Here is a 19,902-nt window from a genome sequence, read left to right as displayed (position 1 = left end):
GTGAGCAGCCGTTTGCAAGATGAGTTCTGTGGTATCGGAAAAGCCTGAAAGAGCTCGTAAGGGTGTTACACTTACGGTAAAACTAGACATAATTAAGCGTTTTGATCGTGGTGAATGAAGTAAGGACAACATGAGTTTGGCTTGTGGAAGCTGACGAACATTATGTTGAAGAGGTTTTGGCATCCCAACACCAAGAACTGACAGATGAAGAGCAGATGCAATTGGAAGAGAAAAGGATAACAATCGAAACCGAATGAGTAATGATAAAGTACGACTTTAATTTTGAAAGGGTACGTCGGTTTAGGAGATACTTGCAGGATGGTTTGAGTCCTTATTAAAGAACTGTGTGATAGAAAAAATGCGCGAGGCTCAGCAGTCAAGCGAGTCTTCCACAGCAGCCACAGCAGACGATGAACCTCGACCTTCGACATCGAGGCAGGAAGAGATAGAAGAAGCTGAGCTGCCTGTTCTAATGGAAACAGACAACGAGATGACACCCCAGTGTCCCACCACCCCAACCCCCAGGCCACGGACAGATACTGATTCGCGGAGAATGCAACGGTAGCCGGGAGGCACACAGCACATCTTTAAGAAAAAAGCCGAAATAAACATGCTAATTAATTAGGTGCCACCGACATGTAATTGTCGGCCCAGATCAGAGACGACACAATCGGAAATCGGCACTGATCTGGGCCGACAATTACGTGTCGGGCGGCACCTAATTAACTAGCTTGTTTATTTCGGCTTTTTTCTTAAAGATGTGCTGTGTACCTCCCGGCTACCGCTGCATTCCTGCATGCTTCGCGGCAATGTATCGTTCGGCGGCCTGGAGGGTGGGGGCCACTGCACCACCCAACCTGCGACGACTCAGTCTAACACACCATCATCAGTGTGCTCGGCAAGCTGTCTTCCCGATTCCCATAAGTGATACTACACTGTACATACATTATTTCTACTTTTATATAGGCTGTGTATTTTTACATGTTATTTGGTATGATTTGGCAGCTTCATAGCTTAAAGGTTACCGGGGAGAGTGTTCTTGCCAACAGCGCTTGCGTGAGATATTCTGCCGACGGCGCTTGCATGAGATTTTCACTACAGAGAACAGTTCAGTAATGATTGTGGAAAAGTACTTCTACTTTATATAGGCTGTGTATTTATCAAATCATTCCTGCTTTTACTATATGTTACTGTTATTTTAGGTTTTATGTGTTATTTGGCATGATTTGGTAGGTTATTTTTGGGTCTGCGAACGCTCACAAAATTTTCCCATATAAATAAACGGTAATTGCTTCTTCGCTTTACGACATTTCGGCTTACCGTTTCATAGGAATGCTCTACCTTCGGATGGCGGGGGAAACCTGTACTGGAATACTGAAATAAGTTACCCATTTTGATACTATCTATATCTATATTAAAACAGATATATTTTACCTGTAGAAACACACACAAAGTGCTGGAGGAACTCAAGCAGGCCAGGCAGCAACTATGGAAAAGAGTAAATAGTCGGCGTTTCGGGCCGAGACCCTTCAGCAGGACTTCACAGCATTTTCTGTGTGTTACTTTGAATTTCCAGCAACTGCAGATTTTCTTGTGTTTCTGATCTTTTACCCACATTCCAGGACCAATAGTCCTTGGAGATCAGATCAAATACTTTCATTAACTTGGCAGCTTACAAAGGTAGTGTTGCATATTGAAAAGAGAAATCCGAACAATTGCCTTCAACCAAAAATATTTTAGGATTTAAGACCAGCTACTTTCATACCTTTGGGAGTTGCTTAGCAATATCTCCACCTACAAAAACTGCCTCCAAATAAATCCACAGATTCTGTACAGTCATCCAGTTCTCAATAATATCAGTTGAATTAGATAGATTGTGAACCCATTTCTGAATCTGTGCCCTGAAAGGGGTATTGTACCTGCCATGAAACAAGAGTAAAATACAATGTTTACCCATAATGAACTACATTTGTACAATTCTATTCATACATGGGCCTTTGCAGATTTTTTAAATAATACTGTATTTAAACAGGAAGATTTGCCTTCATTATACATCGTTTTAAAGAAAGTGACATCATTTGGTAAAAATATATCTCTGTAATTAACTCAAATGAAATTATGATACAAGTGCATAACTAACCTGTTATTCATCAGTGAACCCAGGACCATCAAACTGTCCTCCATACTGGCAATAATTTCCGATGTACTGTCCCCTCTCAGCAGAAGCTCACCACGTGATTTGAAACTGGCAAAAGTGAATGTTTTGCCATCCCATTCTGCTATAATCTGTTTTAATTTCTGCTCAATATCTTTCTCTTTCACTGCGCTGATGCAAATATCCTGCAATAAACAAAGGAATCAAAAGACTGCCCCATCATAATATTCACAATAAGGTCTGTGTCTGTGTGCAAGGTATAAGTGCAGACTCTATACAGAATATTGATCATGAAACCAAAACTTCTTATTCAAATATGTATAATGACATGATGAATGTTTTAGTGTTCAGATATGGCTTAAATATCAGATACAATTCTAATCATGGTGATGAAAATCCAAGAACCACAGGTGCCAGAATTCTGAAATAAAAGCAGAAATTCTGGAAACAATCAGCAGGTCACAAAGCATATCCCTTTCTTCTCTTTCTTTCTTCCCTCATTAACAAGATGGTATCTTTAGCATCTTACCAGGAAATCTCAACTCAATTCAAGAGATTCCTTTTGGTTTATCCATTTCCCCCACCTCTCTGCAAGTTAAAATTGCCTTATTTTCTCTTTTGCTGGCTGTAATAAATGGTCTTGAACCTTAAATACCAACAGTTTGTTTTTCTACGGACATTGGCTGAACTGCTCAGTGTTTCCGACACTGTTATTTTTTTAAATATATATGAGTGACACTTGTGCCACATAATGAAAGCCCAAGAGTGCAAGGCAACATTTAGGTTTTGGAAGGCATGGCACAATCCAAGCTGAACAGCAACACACAAATTCTGGAGGAACTTATTCGGTCAGGCAGCATCTCTGGAGGGTAATAAACAACATTGCCAGCAGAGACCCGTCATTAAGCAGAGATCCTGATGAAAGGTCTCGGCCCAGAATGTTGACTATTGTGTTCCCTCCATGGATGCTGCCTGGCTTGCTGAGTTCCTCCAGAATTTTGTGTATTTTGTTGATGATTTCCAGCATCTGCAGTCTCTCTGATGTCTCTGACACTGCTCTCAGAATTTTGGCACAATAGTTTATTCTTTGTTTAATGTAAGCTAAAGAACTGACATTGCAAAGTCCAGTTCTAATTAATTTTAGACTAGAACCATAATTATTGCACACATTCATTTTCCCTTTGTAAAACTTGAAGGCTCAATAAAAAAAGATAATGAAGTAAATAATTATGTAAATTGAGAAAACAGACTTCCACTGAACAAATATACAACTTCCCAATATTGTTTGCATATTAAAAGCTAATTCCAATTCAAGATCTTAAACACCTATAAATTACATCCCCTCCTTCTTCCCTTTCTCCCACGGTCCACTCTTCTCTCCTATCAGATTCCTTCCTCTCCAGCCCTTTACCTTTCCTAACCACATGGCTTCACCCATCACTTTCTAGCTGTACTCCTTCCCTCCCCCCACCTTTTTATTCTGGCATCTTCCCCTATTCCTTTCCAGTCCTGATGAAGGGTCTCTGCCCAAAACAACAATTATTTATTCATTTCCATAGATGATGTATGACCTGTGGAGTTTCTCCAGCATTTCGTGTGTGTTGCTTTGGATTCCCAGCATCAGCAAATTCTTTTGTGTTTTTTTTTGTGTGCCATACTCTGCCAGAGCCTCGGCGACCACTTTTTCAAGTGGTTGTCTTGGAGGAAAGATTCTGTGAGAGGTCCCCCACGTCCTTCTCACAGCGCAGTTTTTTTTACGAGGCCGAGTTGCAAGTTCGACTCTCAACTCGGCACAGATGGAAAGCGTGCCCGGGAGCGGCCCGACTGGATTCTGGAACCTTCGCTCCGGAGTCCGGTGCTGATGTCACTGTGCCACCAGCTGGCCTTTTTGTGTTTATAATCTATAAATTAGCTAAGTATCAATAATGTTTATATCTGAAGAAAGCAATACATTATTGTGATTAGTTATTCATTTTAAGGCTATGCATCAAGCAAAAACATTCCACGGTTTAACATAAGCAAATACCTCTACTTCTTCTTTATACTTCAGTATTGATGCTTCCATAATATTTCTTAACTTGAATGATTCAGTTTCTATATCAAAGTTATGCCCTGTGGTTTCTGCAATTCGCTTCCAATGCCGTAGCATCATAGCTTTGTTAGACATGTGCTCTAACAGTGGGCAGCATTCACTAAAATCATCAATAGTTTGCTTCAAATCCAGGAATGCTTGCCATTCTTTCAAAGCACGAGGAAGTTTCCGACATCTGAAGAAGAAATAATTGCAATGCACATTTTAAAAAGGTATGCAACATACAGAGATAAGTGATAATTATAAACCTATTTCTTACATCCAACGTCTGTGATGCTATATGTACTGTACCTCATATTTTTACTGATGATTCAAACAATGGACACAAACTTTGGTGGATAGAGTGCTTTTCTCTTTGGGCAGTCTTTCTGGAGTCAATGATGTGCATTTATCAGGCAATTAACGAAGGTGGGGCGGGGGTGGAATTGCACATTTTAACTTTCTTAGAAGCCTGTCTCAGATTTTTGTGCATCCATCTGTCTCAACTCACCCCAAACTGGGAAATGCAAAATAGCATGCAACAATCAAAATCTGAGAAAACCTCACTAAAGTTTCCTCAGAATATGTACAGTACTGCGCAAAAGTCTTAGGCACCTGAGATTGTTAACATGGTTTCAGTTGGTATGGCCTCCACAGAGCCCTGATCTCAACTTCATTGAGGCTGCCTGGAATTACCTGAAGAGACAGAAGCAAATGAGACAGCCAAAGTCTGCAGAAAAACTATGACAAGTTTTCCAAGATGCTTGCAACAACCTACCAGCCGATTTTCTTATAAAACTGCACAACAGCGTACCTAAGAGAATTCGTGCAGTCTTAAAAGCAAAGGGTGGTCACACCAAATATTAATTAGTGTTTTTTTTACTGTTTACTGCTCTTTATAGCAAGTTTTCTGATATTTGGAAACTTTTTTCATTACTTTTGTGTTACATGTGTCTCAGACTTTTGCACAGTACTGCATAGTGAAATAGGTTAAAAAAAGCTTCCTATCCAGAATAATAATTGGTATAATGTATGTTCATGTAGATCTTTTGCAGCGTTTATTTACTTAATCATTTATTGTAACTTAGAGTAATTGCACTGTACTACTGCCACAAAACAACAAACTTCATAACTTATGTTAGTGATAATAAATCTGATTCTGATTGGCTGCACAGCTCTCGCCAGCAAGGAGATACCTCAATGGTAACAAGCTTACCTGACAGTCTTGCCACACAGAGTGCTGAATCAATGCTTCACTGGATTCACACTGACAGAGCTACATACCTCCTTGTATATCATGCTACAATTACCACAAAAGGTCTTTTTGTGCTCATTCCTGAGAATCCATCTTCCACACTACACAAGCTACCAATACGTAGTGATATAATTGCCAGTAATTTTCCATGTATTCCAGATTTATTCTCAAAATAAATTCCATCATACATATTAGTAGATCCTGCAATAATTCAATAGCCACTTCATATCTTTATGACCTCTCAAGGCATTTTATAGTCTACATGTCAAGAGAGGCAAGCCAAGAAAAATTAATAAAAGTGGCATCTTCTTCCCGCAAAATTTCCTTTTGTGACCGTCTTCAAGAATAAAAAGTGGAGAAGTAAAGATGGAAAGGGTGGAGATTTTTTAAAGGAATTCAGTTGTGTAGGACTGCAGGGAAAGGGTTGGGAGGGTGGAAAATAAAAAGTACCAAGGAACTTGGACGGAGGAGGAGCTGCAAGAGTTGATAAAAATTGAGGAGTTAAGTAAGGAAGGATATTGTTATTTCAAAACAAGGATAAAGGCTATGAACCCAGGAGGGGTGGAAACTATTTTAATCAACAAGGCTGGGATGAATGAGAAACACCATTGACAGAAGACAACTGAATATTTTAAAAGGTGTAAGGCCACCAGAATTGAAACAACAGGGGTTTAATTATCTGGAATGATTGAAGCAAGGAGGGGGGCTTCAGCAGCAAATGGCATGAGTTTGAAGTACAGCTAGCCAACACTGTGGAGGTGAAAATAAACAACCCAGGGCATAATTAGTTCTGGAAGATAAAGGATACAGAGTATTAAAGGCCATAGAATTATTCTAGTTTCATCCATTTTCACATCCAGATTTAAAATAAAAATGACATTTTTCAATCACTAATGTTAACAAAGAATAACTCCTCAAGATTTAATCATTACCTTATCTGAAATTCCATAAGTTCACTATTGATTTTCTCTATGTTGACCTCTGACCACAAGATGTCATAGTAACCGTTGACGGTATTGATCACATTATTGTACAAGCTGTAGAGTTTCTGGAGTAAAGTCAGTTGCTTCATTATTTCCAACAACTGAGGGTATTCAGTGACAGGCAGACCAAATAGCTCTTCACCGCCTGTGTACGTGATGTACTTCCGAAATAGGTTGTCGAATTGATTCTGACAGCAAAATTAATTCATATGCATAAGTACATACCTGCACATAAATCTCACAAGTATTAAGTATAAATTATAGATTGTGCAGCGAAGCCATAAAATAATAAAGAATGCACCCGAAATTCACTATGAGTCAACAAGACCCAAAGTCGTAATGGGCTGTGAAAATTTTAGGCTGAACTTTAACATGGATTGACAGCTCTAAACCAGACAATTTGTCTATTATGTGAGGCTGGTTCCAACATACTAACTTTCCTATTTTACTCAAGTGCATTCACCTCTATGAGATTTATCACTTAGGTAAGTGGTATTTTAATAAACAACTTGGGTATGTTTTCAATAAACCTTTAACTTTATTATTTATCCTGCTTAATCCATAACAATTCATTTCAGTGCAAAGCACCAAAAACAAAAGTTAGTATGCATGGCCAACATGTAATTAGGAAGGCAGTCAGAACATTTTTTTTTTGTACAAGGGATATGGAGTACAAATGAAGGTAAGTTTACAAGGCTATGAGAACCCTGGGTATTGAGCAATGAGGTAGGGTTAATTAGCAATCTTTTCGTGAGAGGCCCCTTGGGTAAGAGTGACCATAATATGGTGGAATCCTTCATTAAGATGGAGAGTGACATAGTTAATTCAGAAACAAAGGTTCTGAACTTAAAGAAGGGTAACTTTGAAGGTATGAGACGTGAATTAGCTAAGATAGACTGGCAAATGACACTTAAAGGGTTGACGGTGGATATGCAATGGCAAGCATTTAAAGATCGCATGGATGAACTACAACAATTGTTCATCCCAGTTTGGCAAAAGAATAAATCAAGGAAGGTAGTGCACCCGTGGCTGACAAGGGAAATTAGGGATAGTATCAATTCCAAAGAAGAAGCATACAAATTAGCCAGAAAAAGTGGCTCACCTGAGGACTGGGAGAAATTCAGAGTTCAGCAGAGGAGGACAAACGGCTTAATTAGGAAGGGGAAAAAGGATTATGGCAGACCAATTGAATAATTACTTTGGTTCTGTCTTCACTAAGGAGGACATAAATAATCTTCCAGAAATAGTAGGGGACAGAGGGTCCAGTGAGATGGAGGAACTGAGGGAAATATATGTTAGTAGGGAAGTGGTGTTAGGAAAATTGAAGGGATTAAAGGCGGATAAATCCCCAGGGCCAGATGGTCTGCATCCCAGAGTGCTTAAGGAAGTAGCCCAAGAAATAGTGGATGCATTAGTGATAATTTTTCAACACTCTTTAGATTCTGGACTAGTTCCTGAGGATTGGAGGGTGGCTAATGTAACCCCACTTTTTAAAAAAGAAGGAAGAGAGAAACCAGGGAATTATAGACCGGTTAGCCTAACATCGCTGGTGGGGAAACTGCTAGAGTCAGTTATCAAAGATGTGATAACAGCACATTTGGAAAGCGGTGAAATCATCGGACAAAGTCAGCATGGATTTGTGAAAAGAAAATCATGTCTGACGAATCTCAGAATTTTTTGAGGATGTAACTAGTAGAGTGGATAGGGGAGAACCAGCGGATGTGGTATATTTGGATTTTCAAAAGGCTTTTGACAAGGTCCCACACAGGAGGTTAGTGTGCAAACTTAAAGCACACGGTATTGGGGGTAAGGTATTGATGTGGATAGAGAATCAGTTGGCAGACAGGAAGCAAAGAGTGGGAATAAACAGGACCTTTTACAGAAAGGCAGGCAGTGACTAGTGGGGTACCGCAAGGCTCAGTGCTGGGACCCCAGTTGTTTACAATATATATTAATGACTTGGATGAGGGAATTAAATGCAGCATCTCCAAGTTTGCGGATGACACGAAGCTGGGCGGCAGTGTTAGCTGTGAAGAGGATGCTAAGTGAATGCAGGGTGACTTGGATAGGTTAGGTGAGTGGGCAAATTCATGGCAGATGCAATTTAATGTGGATAAATGTGAAGTTATCCACTTTGGAGGCAAAAACAGGAAAACAGATTATTATCTGAATGGTGGCCGATTAGGAGAAGGGGAGGTGCAATGAGACCTGGGTGTCATTATACACCAGTCATTGAAAGTGGGCATGCAGGTACAGCAGGCGGTGAAAAAGGCAAATAGTATGCTGGCATTTATAGCAAGAGGATTCAAGTACAGGAGCAGGGAGGTACTACTGCAGTTGTACAAGGCCTTGGTGAGATCACACCTGGAGTATTGTGTGCAGTTTTGGTCCCCTAATCTGAGGAAAGACATCCTTGCCATAGCGGGAGTACAAAGAAGGTTCACCAGATTGATTCCTGGGATGGCAGGACTTTCATATGAAGAAAGACTGGATGAACGAGGCTTATACTCGTTGGAATTTAGAAGATTGAGGAGGGATCTGATTGAAACGTATAAAATCCTAAAGGGATTGGACAGGCTAGATGCAGGAAGATTGTTCCCGATGTTGGGGAAGTCCAGAACGAGGGGTCACAGTTTGAGGATAAAGGGGAAGCCTTTTAGGACCGAGATTAGGAAAAACTTCTTCACACAGAGAGTGGTGAATCTGTGGAATTCTCTGCCACAGGAAACAGTTGAGGCCAGTTCATTGGCTATATTTAAGAGGGAGTTAGATATGGCCCTTGAGGCTAAAGGGATCAGGGGGTATGGAGGGAAGGCTGGTACAGGGTTCTGAGTTAGATGATCAGCCATGATCATACTGAATGGTGGTGCAGGCTCGAAGGGCCGAATGGCCTACTCCTGCACCTATTTTCTATGTTTCTATGTTTCTAGCTGGAATACTGCATACAGATTTGATCTGCATTCTTAATGAAGAATATGTCTGCATTGGAGCTTGAGTCTGGAGTTCTGAGTCCTGTTATCGGTTAGTCTGGAAGTCAAAGCCCAATGGCCAAAGACTGAAGGGGAGAGGCAGGGAGAGACAAGAGGTGAGAGGGTAAAAGGAGCTTGATTTGTTCTTGTTGCTTTGTTGCTTGTTGTATTCCGTTTTGTTATGTTCTGCGTCTCTCTGCTAAGCATTCTGGGCATGCTGTGTTGGAGCTCGAATGCGTAGCAACACATTCCTAGGCTTTGTTGTTTGTTAAAGTAAATAACGCATTTCATGGCATGTTGCGATGTACATGTGATAAATAAATAAATTAAATCTGATCTGATCTAATGCGGAGGTTCACTGGGTTGAATACTGAGATAAAGAGGTCAACTTAACAAGAAAGATTAAGTAGGTTGGACTCATTGGAGAACAGGTCTCAATCCTGCTCACCCGACCTGAAACATCAAATAGTCAAATGTCGTCCATTTTATCTACCGAGGGAGTTTTTATGCCTTCATCATGGTAGTGGTGTACCTTCCACCTCAGGCCAGTGTCAGGCAGGCCCTGGAGGAGCTAAGCTCTGTAATCAGCAGGCACAAAACTACACGCCCTGATGCCTTCCCTATCATTATGGAGATTTCAACCAGGCCAGCGTGAAGAAGTCTCTGAACAAATACCACCAACATATCACCAGTGGAACCAGAGCAGGCAACACAAATGACCACTGTTATACCATGATCTGGAACGCTTACTGTGCCATCCCATGCCATGCTTTGGAAAGTCCAATCACCTGGCCTTACTTCTACTTCCAGCATATAGACAGAGACTAAAGATCACAGCACTGGTGAGGACCAAGGTGGTATAATCAAAGGAGGCGAGGAGCGCTTACAAGATTGCTTTGAGTCAGTGGGCTGGACAACATTCAGGGATTCATCTTCAAGTCTGAATGAATACGCCACAGTTGTCACCGACTTCATCAAAATCTGTGTGGAGAAGAGTGTCCCTTCAAGAACATACCTGACATCATCAGGTGTCACACCCAGTTTGAGCTTTGACTGCCATGGCCCACACGCTCCTGTTTCGGGTCAAGTGGATCAATTCATTGGTATTCATTTCCAGTTCTCTGGCTGCTGTCTCCATCATCATTTGTCTTTGTCTTCCTCTTGCTTTCTTCCCTTCAGTCTTTCCCATAATTACCATGCATTCTAACTCCTCTTTCCTAATCATATATCCAATGAAGTTACGTTGCCTTTTCATGATCTCATACATTACTTCTCTTTTTGTGTTTGCTCTGTTCATGACATCCTCGTTAGATATTAGTTTCGTCCATGATATTCTTTGCATCCTCCTCAAAAACCACATCTCTGCTGCTACAATTTGTTTCCTCATGTTACTAGATATTGTCCAACATTCTGAGCCATATAACATAACTGGATAAATGTAACATTTCAGTACTCTGAGGCGGGTTGATACCTGACATACCCAAACTAAAAGCCGTGAATGAACCAGAAGATTCATAGTCTGCTGATGGCCAGATCCGTGGCATCAGATCCAGAACTATATAAGTAGTACAGGTACAACCTACAGAAGGGCATCTTTAGAGCGAAAAACCAAGTCTGATTGAAGCTAGAGACAGAATTGGACGCACGTCAGCTCTGGGAGGGTCTGCAATCCATTACTTCCTACAAAGTGAAACTGAACATCATAAATAGCAGTACTGCTTTGCTCCCAGATAAGCTCAACGCCTTTTATGCTCACTTTGAACGGGAGAATAAAGCTACATCTATGCAAATCCCTGCAGCATCCGGTGACCCTGTGATCTCTGTCTCAGAAGCCAACATCTTTCAAGAGGGCAAACCCTCACAAGGCACCAGGCCCTAATGGTGTACCTGCTATGGCTCTGAAAAATAAGCCAACAAACTGGCAGGAGCATTCAAGGCATCTTCATCGCTCACTGCTGCACTTAATTTTTCCCAGCTGCTTCAAAAGAGTGACAATCATACCAGTGCCCAAGAAGGGCAGGGTGAGCTGCCTCAACGACCATCACCCAGTGGCACTCACATCTACTGTGATGAAGTGCTTCAAGAGGCTGGTCATAGCTAAAATCACCTTCTGCCAAAGCAAGGATTCTGATCCGCTGCGGTTTGCCCATCGCCATAATAAGTCTACAGTGGATGCAATCTCACTGGCCCTCCGCCCGGCCTCAGATCACCTGGACAATAGTAAGACTTGCGTCAGGCTGCAGTTTATTGACTACAGCTCAGCATTCAGCACAATCGTACCCTCAGTTCTAATAAAAAGCTCCAAAACCTGGGCCTTCTTAATCTTCCTCTGCAACTGGATCCTTGACTTGGCTCACTGGGAGACCACAGTCTGTGTGGATCAGAAATGACATCTCCTCCTCACTGACAATCAAGACTGCCACACCTCAAGCCCACTGCTCTACTTTCTCTACAACCACGACTGCGTGGTTAAGCACAGCTCAGCTCAGCTATCTATAAATTTGGTGACAACCCAACTTTTGCTGGCAGAATTTCAGATGGTGACAAGGCGGCATGCAGGAGCAAGATAGATCAGCTGGTTGAGTGGTTTCACAGCAATAACCTTAAACTCAACGTCAGTAAAACCAAAGTATTGACTGTGTGCTACAAAAAGGGCAAGTCGAGGGAACACACATCAGTCCTCAATGAGGGATCAAAAGTGGAAAGCATGAGCAGTTTCAACATCTCTGAGGATCTATCCCTAACCAGCAATCCAACTGGCTGTATCACCGTCTGCTATGGAGGGACCACTGCACAGGATCAGAAAAAGCTGCAGAAAGTTGTCAACTCAGCCAGCTCCATCATGGGCAAAAGGTGATGCCTCAAAAAGGCCACATCATTAAGGACACCAGTCACCCAGGACATACCATCTACTCATTGCTGACACTAAGGAGGTAATACAGGAGCCTGAAGAAACACACTCAACATTTCACGAATATTTCTCCCTCTCTGCTATCAGATTTCTGAATGGACATTGAACGCATAAAAACTACCTCAGTATTTTTCCCTTCTATTTTTGCACTACTTAATTTACTTTTATATATACTTATTGTAATTTATAGTTTTTATTACTATGTATTGCAATGTACTGCCATAGCAAAACAACAAATTTCACGACATATGCCAGTGATATTAAACCTGCTTCTGATACCACTGATAAACGTGTTGATTCTCTGATCTGTTCACCTTACCAAATACCTCTCACTTCGCATCTCTCAACGGCAAGTCCCGCATTTCTTTAGATAAAAAGGAAAATTGTTTAAATTGTGATACTAACTGTGATCTACAATCTTTAGGAAGAGATCAGAATGAACCAGAATATAAAATTGCACAGAAGCAAGGACTTTGTGGCCACGCACAGAGAACGTACCTGAAAGATTATGAGCCTATCACTGGCATCCTGTGGTGCCAAGCCCATGACCATTGGACCTTCCTGCAGCACAGTAAATGAAAAAAAACACACTAACGGTTCAATTTACTCACAGTCTAAGGATCAAATATTCACAAAATCAATAGTAGATAGAGTTTCAAAAGGCTTGCAAACAAGAAATCCTTACAGAACACATACATATTAAGAATTATTGTCAAAGAATAATACTTCTTTTTACTCCACATTTCTAATGATTTAATTTGGTTTAACCTTGAATAGTTTTTAAAATAGATTACTTGAAAGTAAAACTAAAGTAAGATTTAAACACAGAAGCAATATCTCCATCATTTAAGTACAGTTGGTGGTGATTTACTCACACTAATGATTTGTTTACTACCTTTTCATAATCTTCATAAAATTGATGACAATCTTCAATGAATGTCTTCACATTGCTGATCAGCTCTCCTCTGAAATTTGGTTGCAAGGCTACTAGTTCATTCTGAATCTCATTTGCACGCACCAACAGTTTTTCCCAAATGTATCGTAAAGTGTCCACCTTCTCTATCTCTTCCTTGGCGACAAGCAACTCATGTTTATTTAACAATGCGTAAGATTCCTACGATAATAACAAGAATGAATTTCAAGGCACAGCTGAATTATGTTACGGAGAGCCATATGATTAGCTGATTAGATATTTGCATTAAGGAGCAGGTGTGTCAAATAAAGTGGCCAGTGTATGTATCAGGATTGTTGCCCATACACCAGTTATCAAACTACTGGCCTAAACCAGAACATTTACGTAATTCACTTCAGCTGTAGAGTATGGTTTCCCAACAAAGGAAAAGTAACTGTTGCATGAAAATCCTTCTGCGTATTTTATATTCCCTAACATCTTTAATTTTGCACCATCTTTCACATGTTGCTGAGGCAAAGAGACCGATGATGGAAACCAAGCAACCAGAAAAAAAAGATACCTCAATGGGTCCCACTTGGAAATCAATGGAAATCTGCTGCTCCCTTATCTCCTTGAGTGCAGCCATGGCTATTCTGATATCATCCAAGTCCATGATAGGTCGATTCAGTTTTTTGCCAGCTTCCTCTATGAATGCAAATATATTCTCCATCTCAGTCCGATACTTTGTACTGCAGTGTTGACCAAAAGCAGACATCCATGCTTTGGTTTCTGAAGTTAATGCCAATTTAAGATCAGCTGAAAAATACGACAAATTTTAAGCCTGTTAGGAAAGGCTGCTATTACTTTGATATTTCACTGATAAATTGAATATGTTTTCCTATATTTGTACTCGTCAAAGATCACCCCCCCAAAATCAAAAACTAATTCCATCCCATTTGTCCCTACCCCCACTACATATTCATGGAGCAGCTTCAAAGGCTACTCCCTATATGGAACAAGAAACCATTTTTAAGTATTACCTTTATTTTTCCTAGTGTATGTATTACCACTAAAATATGTTTTAAAACATTTTGAAATCTAAGATCATGGAAGATCTCACTAACACCCATTTTATAGCCACAAAGGGCATGATTTGGCTGGAATTTCAGGCAGAAGATACCAATAATTTTTCTTCACTAATTGTGGAACTATATTTAGTTTCAGTGGCAGTAGTATAGGATTATACAGTGTTAGGATCTCAGAATGCTAATCCACGTGCAATATTGATTTGACCTAGAATTCATTAGCGAAAATCTTTAGTACCGTAGAGCTATTATGACAGATGTATAAAACTCTTCAAACACAAAACAAACCTCCTTTTGATGACCCAGCCTTTGCATAAGTGCCAAAATTACCATCCACGTCATCGTAAGTGGTCAACAGGAAGGGTCCCGGATTTTAACCATCCTGAAAATACCTGGTCAACTTTGAACCATTCAACTACAAAGGAAAATGTGACCACTTACTACATTTGCAAAATGAGTGAAAGCCCAGCAGTGATTCACATCAAGAACTTTTCTTCTAAACAATCCTTTGATGATCGCTTAGCATTCTACAATCCAATGTTACTAAAAGCCGTTGAATAGATGTGCAACCTCATAAATAATTTTAACCTGCTGCACAGTCATTACCAAAGGAAAGCGTCAGAGAAAACCTCACCAGCCTGAAAGTGGTGCCTAAAGGGATGCATTGTCAATTATTTGTAGGCTATTCTTGTGGTTAATTGTTAAAAATGTTGGTGCATGAGCAGGCAACATCTCAAGGATACCTTATGATATGTATTTTGATCTGGATATGAAATGAAATCTGGGTTCAGGCCCTGGGCCCAAAATTAGGTGTACTCTCAGCAGACAGCATGGTGTAGGAGTGGAGTCCTACTTTTAGCTTACAGCTACGGACTCCACGGTCCATCTACTAGTCCAGTCCGTCCACAAGTCATTCTGGTACTTCATGCCTGGTACTTCATGTGAGAAGCTGAGGCTGTTCTGGCGATGTCTAGAAACTGCTTAGACATCCACTGTGGCTAAATGAGACAGAAGCAATCCTCATGGGACTGCAGGGAAGTTAAGTGCTCATACACCAAGCATATAACAGCATATCAGAGGAACAAGCCTTTCAGCACATGTCTATATGAATCATAATGCAGAATTGAATTAATCCCATCAGCCTGAACATGACCCTTACTCTTTCATTCCCTGAATGTTCATGTGCTTGTCTAAATGCCTCTTGATCACTACCATATTTATTTCATTTTGTTTTATTTAATTAGAGATACAGCACAGAACAGGCCCTCCTGAACCCAACAAGCTGCATTGCCCAGCAACCCACCTATTTAACACTAGCCTAATCACAAGGCAACTTACGATGTCCTATTAACCTACTAACTGGTACGTCCTTAGAATGTGAGAGCATCTGGAGGAAACACACACAGTTTATGGTGAGAACATACAAATCCTTACAGACAGCACCAGAACTAAGCTCCGAATGACCCAAGCTGTAATAGCATCATGCCAACTTTTACTTCCACTATTGTCCTTCCCCCTCTAAATATGCATTACAAGCACCAATAACTCCATATAAAGAAATTGCCCCGCACGTCTCCTTTGAACTACCTCTCTCTCATCTCTAGTGCTTGACATCTCTATTCTGGGAAAAGGACTCTATCTTCCCCATGTATGCCTCTCACGATTTTAGGTATTTGTATCAGATTGTCCCTCAGTCTCCACTACTCCAAGGGAAAACAATACAACTCTGTCCAACCTCTCCTTATAATACTCTTATCCAGGCAACATCCCGGAGTAGAAGTGGTTCTGTCCATCCTAATCATCCACACCCATCCTATAACACTGCAACCAGAACTGCACAACAAACTCCAAATGTGGTCTAACCAAAGCTTAATTCAGCTGCAACACGTCTTCCCAACGTTTAGACGCATTGCCCTCACTGACAAGGCAAGCATTCTGTACATCTTCTTTATCAACCCATCTTGTATTGCCTGGGCCGGATGGATTCAACCAGCAGGCCAGATTTTATGCACCATAGTTCAGTAGGATGTTAGTGAGTCACTGGCTCCAGAAGTTTATAAGCTGCAGAGAATCTTTGAGTGTGGTATCTTTTTCAACTCATTAACTGCATAAGCTCTCCATTCCACCTTGCTTGAGTTCCAATAATTTAAAGACTTTAATTTGATCACAGGATGCAAACCCATTTTAGCAAGAATAACTTCAGAAATTGCAGCTATTTTTTTCCTGGAAGCCAATCTACAAACTTCTTCATGAGAACAGATATGAGTTATGGACCGTAAAACATTTTCCGATGCACTGATTCATATGTTCCAGGCTGCTTGAGGCCCAATCGTAAATCACGCAGTTGAATGTTTGCCACTGGGTAATGTAAGAGCGGGTAGCGGGGTGGAGAAACGTCTCTACCAAAGAAGGTGTAAGATGCTCCTTCCCTCCGCTAGCCTGCAGGTCACCCCTGGGCTAGATGTAACACCTGCTTAGCCCTCCAATCAGGGTAACATGAAGCCCTGGGAGGAGATGGTGGATGCTCATATGAGCAGCTGCGCATATCATAAGTCCTGGTTATGCGACCACTGACGTCAGACTATCTCTGAGGAGTATTGGTAATGGCTGGGGACACCTGTCTTGTAAAGTCACTGCCCAGAAGGCAATGGCAAACCACTCTTGAAGAAAAATTTGCCAAGAACAATCATGGTCATGGAAAGACCATGATCACCTACATCGTATGGCATAGCACATAACGAACGAATATAAGAAAGCTTTTGAGCAGTAATAAGTTTGACACAATGCACAGAAACCAACTAAATGTGTAAAGCCACATTCCCAGTAAACGGACAGACAAAATGGAGCATGGTAGAACGCCTCATATACTGAGGATCATTACTTCTCAATTTATCACATGAAATAAGACATAAAATAATCAGAAAACATTTCCTTTTAAAAAGAATATGATAAAATTTAGTGCAATTGAATAGGTTTTTTAAGTTTTGATGACTTTACCAGTGTAAAGAGCCAATGCTCCAACACAAATGTATTCTGGCTCAGAATTGATCTTTGACTCCAAATCTCTGTAGTAAAGAATTTGTGACTCAAACTCAGACAGCAGGGGACTTCTTTTCACAAACTCTTGAATTGTTTCTTCCCTCTCTCTCTTCCAAATGTGGTGGTAACACTTGAATTTTTCTAAAGCTGTAAGAACCTCCTAAAGAAAAGGCAAGAAAGAGAGCAAACATGCCATTTTCAATAATAAGTTTAAGATAATGAAAAAATATCACAAGAAGACCATAATCCTTTGTAGATTGTTACTCTACAAGTTATGCTTTTGCAATGATGTAAAATACCAAGCAGTTAAATAATTTTGCATCAGTGTATCTCTATGCCTGCTACCAAAGATACATCTAAGATATCAATAAAATTTCTTACATAGCAGTACATTTGCAAATATGTATAAGTAGGACTTTTGTAATGGAGTGTATATGGGGTCAAATTCAAACTTTAAGTTTAGCTTCATTGTCTACACAGGGACAAATAGAACATAAATGTGTCCCAGATGGTCGTCGAATCAAAAAGAGGGTATCCAGAACATGCCCTCTTCTCATTATTACCATCGGAGGAGGTACAGGAGCTTGAAGACCCACACACAACACTTAAAGGAACAGTCTTTTCCCCACCGTCATCAGATTTCTGAAAGGTCCGTGAACTGATGCACTCTGTTCCTTTTTTGCACTGTTTATCTATTTATTGTAACTTATAGTAATTTTTATGTCTTACACTGTGCCGCTGCCACAAAATAACAAATTTCATAACAAATGTCAGTGATACATTTTTTATGCTGATCCTAATTTTAAATTGGACAAAATTTCTGTTGCGTGATAGAAGCACTGGTGAAGCTGGGTATCATCACAAATATCTATTGATTTCAGTCTCATAACACTTAGTATTCCACAGCTTCCCACAATTCACATTTCTGAAAACTCAACTTTCTCACTGAAATTTGTTGTCATCTGATTCTGAAGGGTCAAACATTTGCCTTATGTTTAACAGCCTAGTTCTTGACACTCCAGCTTGAGGGAGGCAACATCTCAACATTTATCCTGTCAAATCCTCTAAAAATTTGTTTGATTAATGTGATCACCCAGCACACAATATTCTCCTTCATGTGCAATTATATAACTGGCATGTTAAATTAGAATAAATAATTGTATGAGACAAAAATAAGTTTCCAGAAAATGAAAAAAAGGTAAGATTTAGGCCCTTCATTAGTTAAAATGTGCAAACCACCATTGCCTTCTAAAAAAAAACAAAGAAAATTGTGCTCACTTTCAAAAAATTCCTGGCACTTTTTTGTTAAACTCTTTAAGGAAATCAAGTGAGTTCACGATAAATTGCAACACATGACTGGGATTATTAAATAACCTCAGAAACGTCTCCCCACTCATCATCATTTTCCCAGTCAGCGTATTCTGATTTAATTCCTTTTATCTGCTTTACTCCTCTCTGTGTGTAGTTTGACCTGAAATATGCACTCCAGAAACTATTCCCTCATGCATCATGTGAAATATCACCCAAACACAGAGCCAGAATCAATTAAGTACACTGGAAACATCTGCGTTCATTTCCTGAATAGTTTCAAAAACACATTAATCACACAAATTTGTGCTAGATAAACTGTCCCACTATTCCAAAATCATTAAAAATCACCTAAATCTCTGGATTAGATCTGGAAGAAATAATTCAAAGAATTTTCTAACTTTATAATGAAAACAACGCATTTTTTTGAATATTTGCTGTCATGTTTTAAATCTTGTATAATTTCTCCTCCAGGAACATTTAATTCTATGAATAACTGTTGCTGTCTTTAGAGGGCCAGAGGCTGAGGGGAGATTTGACAGAGGTTTAAAAGATTATGAGAGGCATAGATAGAATAGACATAGAGTATCTGTTCCCCTGGGTTGAAATGTCTAATACCAAAGGGAGAAGGGTTAGGTTCAAAGGGGATGTGAGGGGTAAGATTTTTTACTCTAAGAGTGGTGGTTGCCCGGAATGTGTTGCCTGGTATGGTGGTAAAGGCAAATACATTAGAGGCTTTTAAGAGACTTTTGCATAGGCACATGGATGTAAGGAAGATGAAGGGAAATGGACATGGTGTAGGTAGGAGAGATTAGTGTTTGGGTGCTTTTGATTTTCTTTTTAGCTGGTTTGGCACATCATAGTGGGCCAAATGACCTGTTTAGCACTGTACTGTTCTATGATCTATTTTCTAACCCTCCCAGTGGTCACAAAAGGAAATGAAGAGTCAAAAATAATAAATCTGGTATTTTGACCTGAACATCTAATATTAAGCCAGGTTACAAGATGTACCACTTTCTACAAAGATACACATTAAGCATGGTGTTAAATTATCTACTTTGGCCACCTCTACAAGCAAAGTTACCTTTTTAGTAGAATTAATAGCTGTACTAAGCACGGATCCAAGTTTAATAATCTCCTTGTTCTCAGAAACACATTTGTGGTAGTTCTTCGGTTGTAAAGCAAGTAAAGAGTTCAAAGATGCAGAAATATCAGAGGTGCTGCCGTCTAAAAG

General features: G+C 40.1%; 1 protein-coding gene across 2 annotated transcripts in view; it reads right to left on the bottom strand.

Moving 5' to 3' along the window:
• dnah5 (dynein, axonemal, heavy chain 5) overlaps positions 1 to 19,902 on the bottom strand; it is a 211,710-nt gene that overhangs the window by 133,036 nt on the left and 58,772 nt on the right. For both annotated transcript variants that reach the window (XM_072283263.1, XM_072283264.1), the window contains 9 exons: positions 19,753 to 19,895; positions 17,319 to 17,520; positions 13,817 to 14,052; positions 13,240 to 13,458; positions 12,843 to 12,905; positions 6,414 to 6,652; positions 4,182 to 4,422; positions 2,141 to 2,340; positions 1,766 to 1,919 (listed from right to left, as the gene is read on the bottom strand). In XM_072283263.1, coding sequence (XP_072139364.1) covers positions 1,766 to 1,919; positions 2,141 to 2,340; positions 4,182 to 4,422; positions 6,414 to 6,652; positions 12,843 to 12,905; positions 13,240 to 13,458; positions 13,817 to 14,052; positions 17,319 to 17,520; positions 19,753 to 19,895 — 1,697 coding nt within the window. The remainder of the gene's footprint in view (positions 1 to 1,765; positions 1,920 to 2,140; positions 2,341 to 4,181; positions 4,423 to 6,413; positions 6,653 to 12,842; positions 12,906 to 13,239; positions 13,459 to 13,816; positions 14,053 to 17,318; positions 17,521 to 19,752; positions 19,896 to 19,902) is intronic.

Source organism: Mobula birostris, chromosome 19 (genome assembly GCF_030028105.1).
Source record: "Mobula birostris isolate sMobBir1 chromosome 19, sMobBir1.hap1, whole genome shotgun sequence".
Lineage (NCBI taxonomy): Eukaryota > Metazoa > Chordata > Chondrichthyes > Myliobatiformes > Myliobatidae > Mobula > Mobula birostris.
The sequence above is the reverse complement of the archived record's forward strand: the minus strand, read 5'-3'. Positions and strand labels throughout refer to the sequence as shown.